This window comes from Python bivittatus, unplaced genomic scaffold, assembly GCF_059951505.1.
Source record: "Python bivittatus isolate LINGU-HERP-01145 unplaced genomic scaffold, Pbiv_v1 ctg000480_np1212, whole genome shotgun sequence".
NCBI classification, from domain to species: domain Eukaryota; kingdom Metazoa; phylum Chordata; class Lepidosauria; order Squamata; family Pythonidae; genus Python; species Python bivittatus.
In genome coordinates, this window is record NW_028277075.1 from 101375087 (window position 1) to 101388559 (window position 13473).

General features: G+C 40.0%; 1 protein-coding gene across 6 annotated transcripts in view; it reads left to right on the forward strand.

The window, feature by feature from the left end:
- Window positions 1-4019: 4019 nt before the first annotated feature.
- The window catches only part of MARCHF7 (membrane associated ring-CH-type finger 7), a 38066-nt gene continuing 28612 nt past the window's right edge, over window positions 4020-13473 (forward strand). For 2 of the 6 annotated variants that reach the window (XM_015891574.3, XM_007423053.4), the window contains exons 1-2: window positions 4187-4325; window positions 12357-12519. In XM_015891574.3, the coding sequence (XP_015747060.1) occupies window positions 12367-12519 (153 nt within the window). In that variant the 5' untranslated portion in view covers window positions 4187-4325; window positions 12357-12366. Of the gene's footprint in view, window positions 4131-4186; window positions 4334-9771; window positions 9813-12356; window positions 12520-13473 lie in introns of those variants that run through there. The other 4 variants (XM_025163299.2, XM_025163298.2, XM_007423054.4 and 1 more) reach the window with 4 other exon arrangements.

Genomic DNA, 13473 nt, shown 5'->3' on the forward strand with positions numbered 1-13473 from the left:
TCTATTGATGTGCTTTGATACAGCACTTTGGGAACATCCAACTTCTTTTGCAATTACCTTTTGGGGCTTTCCCTCCTTATGGAGGGTGTCAATGATGGTTTTCTGCACAACTGTCAGGTCAGCAGTCTTTCCCATGCTTGTGATTCCTACAGAACCAGCCTGAGAGACCATTTAAAGGCTCAGGAACCCTTTGCAGGTGTTATGGATTCATTAGCTGATTAGAGTGGGACACTTTGAGCCTAGAATATTGAACCTTTTCACACTATTCTAATTTTCTGAGATTGTGAATTTGGGGTTTTCATAAGTTGTACGCCATAATCATCACAATTATACCAAAGTAAGGCTTGACATATCTCGCTTTGCATGTAATGCGTCTATCTCATATATTGGTTTCACCTTTTGAGTTGCCTTACTGACATAAATGAACATTTGCACGATATTCTAATTTTTTGAGTTTCACCTGTATTGAAATTTTTTTTTCCTAATTTTTGTTTTTTTCTCCTAATTTCACTTTTTATTTATTTAAACTTTTTATTTATTTTACTGACTTTTTGTTGTCTTTTAATTCTTTAAATTTAAAAGCTGCTTAGGGAGATTTTATTATTGGGTGAACTAAAAATATAATAAATAAATGATCTCGCCACTTTTTCTCCAAAACAGTTCCCAAAGAGACCTGAAAATACTATTTCAAGAGTCTGGGGGCCTTGCTGAGTGGGATCGATTTTGGTAGGGGTGGACTAAGTAGGTGACCATGAAAAAACAGACAGAAGTATCACCAACACACTTCAATTTTAGATACAGTATTATCATTTTATCATCACCTTTATTATTGTTAATGATCAATAATTGTAGGATATCATAATTTAAGGAGTAATAATTACACTACAGTATAGGCCGCTTGACTTCATGTATAAATGACATTTAGGCAGCCAAATTATAATTATGATATAGATTTTACTTGATATTATTATATCTAAGATTTTTAATTAGACATGTTATGTGCATTTTTAGTTGTACTGGTCTATGACTGTAATAAACTGATTGATTGATTGATTGATTGATTGATTGATTGATTGATTGAGACAGAAGTATTTCCATGAATAAAGCTGAATGTGATTCCATACATGGTCCTGTGACTTCCTTCTTTTATCTTAGTCCACATCATAGCCCATTTCACCTCAGCCCTCAAGGGATCATTTGCATAGGAGTGGGATCAGGGAACTTGGCAGTCAAAGGATCAGAGAACTTAAGCAACTTCTTTCAGAATAGCTGTTTGGATCCAAATCAATATAATTATAATTAGTGAACAAGTTACAACCATAAATTATCACACAATTTTGTTTAAAGAAACAAGTTTCCTTGGGCTTCAAGCAACAGTGTATATTGTGATTAATTTAAAAGCAGTAGTAAAAACTTCTGATTTCATCTTGGTGATCAGATGTCAGTCCCAGAATGTAGATCAGACCAATAAATCAACTCCACATTAAGACTAAAACTACTTGTATCAAGATTGGCTATAGTAAGAGAATCTTGCAAGTCTGATTCTGCTTTACCTCCTCTCCCTCTTATATTCCTGTGAATTGTGCACATCTGAGACATCTTCGCATACCTGCTGCATGACTTGGGCTTAAGCCATGTTTCTGTCTAGTTGCTTTAGTAAAGGATCTTGAATACCTCTGTCAAGGTCATCCTCTTTACTCTCTACATCACACTAGAGGACAAGAAGAGAGGGAAGTCTCATCTTTGATGAGTTTCTGGAGTTGTTGTTATTATTATTATTATAAATTTATATGGGTGCCCAACTCACAGTGACTCCGGGCAGCTTACAGAAATCTGACCCTAATATAGAACCCACTACACTCCCCATCCCCCTGCAACAACACATTCAGACTAAGCATTTGATGGGCTCTGCATCAGCCTGGAATCCCCAGGCCCGCTGGCAAAACCATGTCTTCAGGGCCTTTCAGAAGAGTATCAAGGTGGGGGCCAGTCTTAACTCTGGGGGTATGATGCTCCATAGGGAGGGATCCATCACAGAGGCCTTTTTTCTTGGTCTCACCAGATGAACCTCCTTAACAGGGGGAAACCCGTAACATACCCTGCCTCCTCGATCTGGTGGGTTCGGTAGATGTAACTGGGAAAAGGTGGTCCTTCAAATAACCTGGCCCCAAGCCATGTAGGGCTTTAAAAGTGATAACCAACACTTTGAATTGGACCTGGAAGCAAATTGGCAATTGGACCTGTCTGTGAGTTGTTAGAATGGGAGGCCTTTCCACTTAACAGAAGGGGAAGTGAAGTTCCAGGACCTTTGACTGTCAACCTTCCATACTAGATTGTTTGCTGAGGTTAAAAGGTATGAAGATACACCAGCTAAAGGCAGGTGCAAAATAGAAGCCTGAGGGAGTGAACATAGATTTAGAATTAAGTAACAGATACTCCTGTGCACATGTGTAGGCCACAAATACACTTTCAGTACTATAATAAGCTCAGAAACTTTCAAGAGTAGCATCCATTATTGCTTTTCTCGTAGCTGTCTTCATTTCAACAGTCCAATTCAGGAGAAAGGAAAATGTGACTTTTTTTTTATTTATAGAAGTTAGCTATGGCCAAACTCCATGTATAGATAACCTTATTCCCCATGATTGATCTTACTGAGGAACTACTATTAAGGTTTGAGGAATTTCAAAAACAGATGTTAGAGCACCCATAGTTGGGAAGCGTTTCCTGTTCTTGAACAGAAAATGAGAACCCCAGAAGATTCTTGCTGGATCAGGGCAAAGGCATAAGTAATCCTGTTTATATCTCCAGCTTAATGCAATGCTACAGATACCTGGAGATATTGTGTGTGTGTGTGTGTATATAAATAAAATTATATAAAAAAAGTATATAAAAAAAGTATATAAATAAAATTATATAAATAAAATCTCCCGGTATCTGTAGCATTGTGTGTATGTAATAACATACATACATACACACACACACATATATATATGTATCTGCCTGCCAGGCTTAATAGCTTTATCAAGGGGTATGCAACACTTCAGATTTAAAGCTGGAAAGGTGCTTTGGAGCAGGTGTGGCATGTGCTTCACATCTGTCAGCATCGCATGTTAACTGTAATTCCAGGAAAATGCGCATTTGAATCAAGGCGCCACAAGTGCTTTGAAGCACCTTGTTGCACCCTACTGATGCCCCCTTTCTTCAAACATGTATTTTTTAGGGATTGTGTGGCTAGTTCAGGGTTCATGTTTGGCTTACCAGGAGAGCTTCCTCCTGCTTTATTCCCTGCTTCTCTTCCATACCTGCAACCTGTCATCCAGGCTGTTTTGGACACTGGTTTGGCATTCGTTTGAAAGAGTACTTGACCCATTTCAAAAATAGTTCAACTGACTTAGTCACAAGCACAGGGTACCTTCATGCCTGCAACCTGTTAGGCAGACAATTTGATAGGCAGCTATACCTGCCATTCCAAATCCCCAACTATGCTCACCTTGCTTCACCCTACCGCAAATGAAGAAAAGCAATTGATGATTGTTTTTCCCAGTGGCAGGTGATACTTCACGAGAGGAGAAACGATGCCAAGGGAATCCACTTTCATTAAAGTTTCTCGCCGTAAAACTGACACAGTAGCACCCACTAGTTAGCCTCCTTAATGAGAAAGAATACGGCTGGGCCATCAGGGCAGCCAATTTACACCAGCAGCATGCTTTCTGGATTGCACATCAACACTTGGATCGTGGCACAGAATAAACAAAATGAACAAAGCTAGCTGGCCCATGAACCTTTTGTAATTTCTCCTCGGATTGCAGCTTCTTCGGTGCAATACGGTTTCTTGTCTCGATCTGGCGTGAGTGTGCGTGGATATGATCCCTAGATTTTGCAAAGGGATTGCTTTCCCTCCTCCCCCGGCACTTATTCCTCTCCCTCTCTGAGAGCCCGGAGGCTCCCATCCACCACACAAGACGTAATGCCGCTAGTGACGTATGATGCTCGTCGGAAGCCACGGAAGACGAGCGCGAAATCAGCCCGAAGCAGCAACGAAACTGTCGCTGCTTCCGCTTTCCCGGCAGCCTCCGGGTGAGCTGCTGGCCCCACGACGTCTTGGGAGAACCCGAGAGCCGTAACCTGAGGTAAGCTCCGGGCAGGGTGGTCGCTGTTCTCGCGAGAGCTGAAGGGACTCGGGTCCGTTGGCACCGCGGTGATTGGCAGGCGACGCTGCGGTGGCTTCCTCCTCGGTAGTGAGCGGCCGCCATTGTCGGCTCGGCGAGCGGCTGGAGGAGCCCGTGAACGCGGCGAGCGGCGGAGGTGGAGGCGGCGGTCCAAAGGCAAGCAGGTGGTGTCTTGTGGGGGAAAGAAAGCGAGGCCAGGAGGCGGGTGAGGCCCTGCTTCGCGGGGAGCGTGGAAGGGAAGTGTCACGATTTGGAGCCGTGGAGTCTCCATTTTGTGGGCTTCGGAGGCGAAGCTGTTGGCCCAGTTTCCTCCCCCTCCCATTTGCCTTGTACGGCTCGGAAGGAGAGCTCTGACTCGGCAAACGACGCCCAGGCGGGCGCCCCAGACCTGAACGCCTGCCCTGGGCGCGTCCACGTAGACGAGGACACGCGCCTCGATGGGCTCCGTTGTGCAATCAAGTCCGGGAAACAGAACCCCCCGGTTGTTTTTACTGTAGGCGGGCGCAGAAGGGGTGTGAGAGGAAATGCAGTCAGCTTCATGTTCAAGTTTTGACTAATCCTTTACAGTCTTCTTTCTCAACTGTTCTTCTGACACACTTTTTAGGACTGCCTTGTTTTTTTTATCATAAACTGATAAAAATAGATGCTAATGACAGCTCTGTTTGCTGCTTCTCCTTTTTTTGTTGTGCTACTAATGGATGCTACTAATGGATACTAATTTGAATTTAGTATCCACATAATTGTATTGGTTTTTAATAAGTTTTTAGAAACAGGCAGTAAAAAAGTCCCCAGCATCTATGCAAGATTGCAGTTTTGGATGTATCTGCCTCACTAGAGGACTAGTTCATTTGTCTTCACTGATTAGTTATGATTTGCCCCCAGGGAAAAGTATCGTGTTTAGTTGGTACTATATGACCTTATAAGCATTAGTTATTATATTAGCTACTGATCAGTAGGAGGCACTACATGGCCAGGTTTGTCTTTACTGGCATTCTTCAGGAATAAGTATCCTCCATACTAGATGTTCTGTGTTTAACTCTTTAACATTTAGTATGGAGGATGCCTACATCTGAAGAGTCCCAATAAGGACAAAACCAGTTGGGTAGTGCCTCCTATTTCTCACTAGCTAATATAATATCTAAAGCTATATAAGCCCCCTCTGTAAGAGGAAGCAATGTTGAGGCCTCTAGCTTGAGGCCCAGACCAATAAAAATCACAAAACTCTCTAATGTGAGAGCATACAGTATAGAGAAAGAAAGATATACATGTGTAGTTTCTATAAATAAGTGTTCTCTAGCCGTGGTTTTTACAGCGAAAAGGCTGTACAGTTTGTACAGCGAAAAGGCTGTACAATATATGGAGAACATGGATGCTGCAATTATTTGTTGAATAATAAATGTGTTAACTTGCCCTAGATTGGATTTGTTTAAAACTTTTGCTTAATATGTTGCTCTTTCCATCAGCAGGAGGTTATTGATACAGCTAAGTTTTTCTGTGGGCTGAATAAGACAAAGGTGCCATGTTTGCCTGTTCCTTCTGTCCTTGCATTTGCCTGCATTCTTCCTCTTCATCTGCTTCAAAGATTTAAGAGACACCCTTTAGGCTATTTCAGAAGGTCTCAACGAGCACAGTGATTTTTAACACATTACAATAGCTAATTCTTGAGATATTTGCAATCATTCTCATATGTACCCACCCTTTTTCCTCCCCCTTGCCCCATCCCAATTTAAATCTTACATCAGTTAACCATTCCATGCATCTGATGAAGTGAGCTACAATTCATGAAAGCTTATGTGTTTTAATAAAAATTTTAGTCTAAAGAATGCTACCAAACTTCTCTGATTTCCTGCAACAGTAAGGAAATGGTGCTTAATTGCTCCTTTCTTCCTTCCTTCCTCTAATTGGCATATTATAAGTACAGCACCACTCAGGAGCCCTCCTATTGCTGAAATAAACATGTTGAAACTATCTACTTTTGTTTAGTGCGGGTTTGCCATTTAAAACTAGTACTTAGAGCAATGGAGTAAGACTTCTCTGATCCATTTTAAAATGGCCTGGAGATATAATATTTAAAATTCTGTAGCTGATCCTGAATCATATTTGAAATTTTCTGGAATAGTTTTATTTTTTCTGAAATATGAAGGCTGGTAAACAATTAGTTCCAATTTATGGGAATTTAATTGTGTTTTCAAGGATACTTCTAATTAAATGAGCTGGACTAATGATTATTTGTGACAAATTGATATTTTAGTTGCTGACATTGTGATTAGAGTGTTGGGCTGGAACCAGAAAGACCAAGGTTCTGTAGTCTGCATTTAAACCCATTGAGTGACTCTGCTTTTTTCCTTAGAGAAAAGGCTGGATATAAATTACAAAGATAAATTGTGGTGAAAATCATTGTTATCCCAATATGGTTACAGTGGCTTAACTAAAGTGTTCTCTGTTATATTAAATCAGTAAAATTTGTCCCCAACTGTGCAGTCAAATTGTTTCGTTCAGCTCATGGGAAAACTTTGGTACGGGACTGCTAGTTCTTTTACAGAGGCTTTTTCAGGACTGCTCCCTTTGCATTAGGGTATACATTAATAGTGTAGAAATAAATGGGTCCTGAAGGAGGAACATTGCTCAGATGCTGTCAGGATGGACCATGTACCATGTTGCAAATAAACCTACAATTCTTGCTATTATTTAGTGTTGTTACAGTTTTTTGAAATCAGCATTGTAAGGAAAGAAATTAGGACTGTTTTAAGCTACACCAATACAAGAAACTTTATAAATAAGCTTCTCCTTTGTGAGCAGAAAGGAAGGTTGGATTGCTCAGCTAGATATGTTATCTTGTTCACTGACAAAAGAGTTTCATTTCTCTTCTCCTTTGTTTTTTTTGGTGTGGCCAGGATAGTCAGAAGCTAGGCCAATATGGCACAACTTGGATTATATATGAATACAGGCTGCAAGAAGAGGAGGAACATTAATAAACCTTCAAAATGATTTATCTTGGCTGTTTTAGGTCTAGTGTGGTATTGGATCTGCTAGTTCATTTACACCTGTGTAGAAATGAAGCAACAGCAACATAGTCTGCTGTTGTTTCTCCTCTCTATCAAAATAATTGGTTATTGTTGCAAAGATTTTAAAAATCTTTGCAACATGTTTTTGATAATGAAATCTGCTAAGATCCTAAGGGTTTAAGATGTATTCTCTAATAGATAGGTATGCTTCCAATATTGGTGAGAATGTGTCTTTAGCTAACCATCCATAATCCAAGTTATCTTTTTCAGCTTTTTTAATATTCCAAAAATAACCTTCCTGACATAACAAAAATTATTTTTATTCTGTTACACTGTTACAGTCAGGCACAATTGAAAAGACTGATAATTATTTTGATATTCTCTGCCTTTCCTTAGATTATTAAACTCTTTTTAGAATGCTCTTATATGATAGTAGGATCAGCATTCGTTTACAGTAATAAAGCAAGGCTCTCTTGTTGAGGGAAATTTTAGTATTCTTTCTCTTTTAAAAGATAAACAGTTTCATCCAAACACCCTTTAAAAATTTATCTTTGTTTAATCAGTACAGATGTTGATATAAATAGCAAAACTAACAAGCTATTCAGTCTCCAGAATATTCTGATATTAACCTCACTGAAATGGGGTTCTAAGTACAGTATTCTTGGATATATAATTTGACAGTGTATAAAAAATTATAGGTAGGACATGAGAATGGCTTGGGACTGAACTACAGTAGAGTCTCACTTATCCGACATAAACGGGCCGGCAGAACGTCTGATAAGCGAAAATGTCGGATAACACACAGTAACGATTGAGTGCGGTAAAAAAAACAAACTGATCCTCATACAATAACAAACTGCACTGAGCGACCATTAGGAAAGGCGAGACATGACCGACACATGAGTCATAGGCTAGACGCGCGCGCTTGCTGCGCCTGTTGCAATCGATTTTTGCGTTGCGGCGCTGCACCGTCAGGAGCAACAAGAAAGAGTACACTCATGCTCACAAACGAGCAGCACACTTTTCTTATCGCCGATTTATGCATGTTGTGTTTTTTTTAGGGGCGTCAAATAAGATGGAATGTCGGATAAGCAAAGGTCGGTTAAATGAGACTCTACTGTAGTTAAAGGTCTGCCTACTTCCACATAAACCTGCCTGCCCAATAACAGGAGCCAAGCAGTTTCTGTCCAAATGTCCACTCCCTTCAAACCTGGCTAATTATTCAACTAAAGTATTCCTATCTAATATTCAATTTCTTACTGCCCAAATTTCATCTGGTTCCAGTGCATATTGCTTTTAAGCATACGGTAAAGATTGGCTTTTTCCAGTGCTTTTGATGATAGGTTTAACTGATTTCTGAAATGTCTTTTTTTTTTTTAAATGTCATTTTGCTAGTCAGTTTGGATGTCTTTGTGACAAAAACATCAGATCAAAATACTTCAGATAAATAACAGAAGACCACATTTAGCGAGATAAAGCAAGCTCAGAGGTAAAATAAGAAAAAAGTTCAAAATATAGTACTCTTAGATGCAGATCTCAAAAGAAAGTAATACATATTTTAAGAATTATTTTATTCAATTAATCTTTAAAATCATAAGATGATGACTTAATGACTTTGAATTTAAAAAGTGGAAAAAAATATTTGTGTGTGTAGCAGCAGGAGCAGCAGCTAGACCATTGCCATTTAGGCCATTCTAACATTCTTATCTTTTGTGGTAAAGGAAAGCAGTTCTGAGGTAGTATGAGAATGAAGCATCCAATCAAACATCATATTCTACGCGGACATAGGCTATTTTTGCACTGGCTTGAATTTTTAATAAGAGAGCCTGAAACACACAGAGACATATATCATTATATCATATATATGCATATGCTCTAATTTATAGTAGAAAGTTATCTAGGCATTGATAATAAACTTAACCTCACCAAAAGATATACGAAAACTAGAAAAAGGAAAAACTGAATGTGTACAAACCAGAAGAGCATGTATGATGACATTTGCCATAGGTATATGCACATGAAGACTCATTAACTTTGACTTTTGAGAAGGATGAGACAACAGGAACAAAGATAGGCAAAAAATGATTAAATAAAAAAAACAGGAAATTATAAAGATATTTTAGTGGTAAGTAAACATGCAGAGTAAGCAAGAAGAATGTATTCATGCAGCACTTTACATATCCACATCTCAGTTAAATGAAGTTGCCTTGATCATATATGCACATAATAGCACGGCTTATGTATGGGGCCCAAGCGAAGTCTTGCCTTATAGAACATTGTCCATTTTTTTACTGTGAGTTAAGTTTAACAAGATAGGATATTCTTCCTAGCTACTTTGTGTCTCCTTTCAGCTCAGTCTAACAATATATATATTATTATGTATAATAGTAGTAGAAAATCACAGATTGACAGAACAGGTTCTCACACAAAAAAATGATGAATACTTGATTAAATACTGAGATAAATTATTTGCATTGAAATAAGCTAGGCTTCCATTTGTCTGCAAGACTTATGATTACTTCTAAGCCATGTGTCTAAATAGAATAGTTGTTTGTAAACCAGTGTTTAATAAATTGCATGTTCTTTATATTCTTCAGTGCTGCTCTGGGGAGATAGAAGTCTGAATTGTAAAAATAAGGTATAACAATATCTACTAAACTGAATTTTCAGAAGTGCTTTAATGCTGTACTACAAATCTATTAGATAACTTGATTGTGTAAAGATCCAAATATTAAATTTATTAAAAGGTAATGTTTAATGATGACCTTTCTCCAACTTGATTATAAAACCTAAATCATATGTGTGTGTGTGTGTGTGTGTGTGTATGGCTTTTCTGTGTTTTTGTCGACGTGTGTATTTTAGTCATGCTTAACATTTCAGAAATGTTTAGCCCAGTGATGTCCTCTCTTTAGATTTTGTGGATTTTGGTTTTGCAGATTTTACAGATTAGTAGTCCCTACAAATGGATTTTAGCATGGAATTATTATGTTTCTAGGAAGAATATCAACAACCATGCATGGATCTTATTTTTTTGATCAACAGATACAGGCAGTCCTCGCTTAACAATCACAATTGGGACCATAATTTAGGTCACTAAGTGATGTGGTCGTTAAGCGAATCATCACATGACTGCTTCACTTAGCAACTGCAATCCTGGCACTCCCAGCTGCCATTGTTAAGTGAGAACCACAGATCGTTAGGCAAGTTCCTGCTGGCTTCCCACAGTCAGTGGGGAAGCCGGCAGGAAGTTACAAGCCCCAGGCACTGCGAAGTGGGGGAGGGAGTGAGGGGGTGCGTGGGAGGGTTGCGGAGGATGCACAGGAGTGTGGTGCAGGTCAGGTGCGCAAAGGGATCGTAAACTGCTTGGATTTTCAGCCCCAGAGTCGAGAAGCTTCTGAAACCTCTTCAGTCTGGAGCTGAAAATCTTCCATGGCTGAAAGCCCTGCTTGGATTTCTCTGGGGGCTGGCTGAAAAAGCTCTGTGCTGAAAACCTGCTTGGATTTCGGCATGGAGCTCTTTTAGCCAGCCCCCAGAGACAAGAGGGAGTCCTCTCAGCTGGCAGCAGCAGCTTGTGACCTTCCCTGCTGGCTTCCCGATTGACTTTCTGGGGAAACCAGCAAGGAAGATTGCAGATGATGATCATATGATCACGGGGCGCTTGGCAACCGGTCGTAAGTGCAGTCTGCCAAGGATCCAGATCGTGACCACAGGGGCACTGCAATGGCCATAACTTTGGGCACAGGTCATAAGTCCCTTTGTTCATCACCATCGTAAATTTGAATGGTCACTGAATGAATGGTCATTAAGTGAGGACTACCTGTAAGGCCATGCAGGAAACTGGAACTGACTTGATATTTTTTAGGCTAAAACTACTGTTGTAGTCCCTGCTTCTATCTGGAGCTGAATCCTGAGCTATGTATTTATTTATTTATTTGATTTACATAGCCACCCATCTCGCATGTGGCTGTGCGTGGCTTACAGTAAAATAGATAAAAACAAATAAAATAAAAATATTTGGCAGCTGAGCTTCATAAAATAACCATAAACAAACCAAGAGATGGGCTCTAACAAACTTCCAGGGCCCTAGGCCCCAGGATTGGGGCTATGCTAATCTCAGGTAAAATGATGTTCCACAGGGCGGATGCCCAGCAGAAAAGGCCCTCCTCCTGGGCCCTGCAATCACTCCTTAGCTGACGGCACCCCTAGCATACCCCTGCTGCCCGACCAGGAGGGATGGGTAGAAACAAATGGGAAGAGCCGGTCCCTTAAGTAGCCTGGTCTCAAGCTGTGAAGGGCTTTAAAGGTAACTATCGGCACCTTGAATTGCACCTGGAAGCACACTGGAAGCCAATGCAGCTCACAGAGCAGTGGTGTCACACGCACTGAGAAACTGATGCCATTAACTGCCTGTACCGTCATATTCTGCATCAGCTTGAGGTTTCTGAATGCTGCTCGAGGGCAGCTCCATTTAGAGCACATTGTAGTAGTCCAATGTGGAGGTCATGTGGGTATGAGTGACTGTGAGCAGGCCCCCCTGGTCCAGGAATGGGTGCAACTGATGACAGCCCGAAGCTGTGCAAAGGCCCTCTTAGCCATGGCTGCTACCTGCTCCTCAAACAAGAGCTGTGAGTGCAGGAGGACCCCAGACTGTGCACTGGGTCTGTCTGGGACAGGGCCAGCCCATCGAGAACCAAAGATGGAAGGTACCCAGAAGCAGGAGGTCCAAAAACCCAAAGCCACTTGGTCTTGCTGGGTTGAGTTGAAGCCTGTTGCACCCCATCCAGGCCCCCACAGCCTTCAGGCACTGAGACAGAACCTCCACGGCATCACTCAGGCGGCCTGGGGTAGAGATGTAGAGCTAAGGATCATCAGCATACTGATGATACTTCACCCCAAACCATAGGATGACATTACCCAGCAGCTTCATGTAGATGTATTTTGATTGATATGTGCTAGTCCCTTCATCATTATCTGCATCCTTATCATATTTAATGAAGTACCAGTTTATACAATTTATCTTTTTGATGCTTACATCTCATTTGTAACATTTAAAATATTGATACAAACATTGGGGCAAAATTAACAACTGGATGCTATCTGAATTATAAAGCTGTAACTTTCCTTTTCTATATTTTGCACAGTTCATTATCTAACTAGAAAAGTTGAATATTTGTTTTTATAGTGCACAGAAAATGGAATCAAAGCCATCAAGAATTCCACGGAGGCTATCTGCTCAGCCATCTGGTTCTCGAAGTGCTAGGATAGGAGCTGGAAGTGGTGGAACAAGTTTAACTGATTCATACCATACAAGAGAATCTTCATTAAGACTTGATTCTGGATGCCAGGTAACTTTTATGATGGTCTGTGTTCCATCTGTCTCTAGTTGCTGAGTTCAAATTGTCTGAAGGTTTATTGACAACTTGGTTATATAAAAGATGCTGAATAATTTAGATATTTTGTTTCCTTATTTTCTCTCTGTTAATTTAAAATTGGCATATCATCTGCTGAATATATTCTACCCCATACTAATTGGGCTCATTGACTAATACAGAATTTTCTTGGTTTACACTAATATTCTACCAGCTTTTATAAGAATTTAAATTTTAGCATTTGCTTAACCTTTAGCAGTTTGATATAGAAGGATTGTAGCAACACTTACTTTGGCTGATCTGAAAAAGATAAACAGTGTCTGATCTGGTTAGCATTTGTATTGTAGACCACCAGGAAATCTGAGAAGAAGATAATGGGAAACCACTTCTGTATTTTTTTTTTAAAAGTACATGAATATGTCCATGAGGTTATCAGGCATTGAGCTCAACTTATTGGAGATTTTACAGTATCTTAATAGAGCTAAAGTTCTTAGTTTAGCTTTGCTTAACTTTTTTTTTAAGGGCAGACTTTATGCATGAGGATAAAAAAATCTTTCAAGATGTAATAGTTGAAACTGCTTTATGGTACTTCATTCCTTTTCCCTCTTGACGAACCTACTGCTTTCAGCTTCTTTTTTGTTTTAACATATTACATAGGGGTTTGAAGTTTTAAGAATGCTGAATGAACCCGGCAGACTTATTTACATGAAAAAAGCAGTTTGCTAGAATCAAGAACAAATCTTCCAAACATGTTTAAGGTCTCATGAAAAGGTAGCCAGGGTATACTTTGAACTTTGGAACTACAAGTAGTCCTTGGGTTACAAACACTCATTCAGCGACTGTTCAGAGTTATGACGGCACTGAATGAGGGGGACTTAATGACTGGTCCTCAACGTTGCAGCTGTCATAGTGTCCCTGCAGTCACGTGAT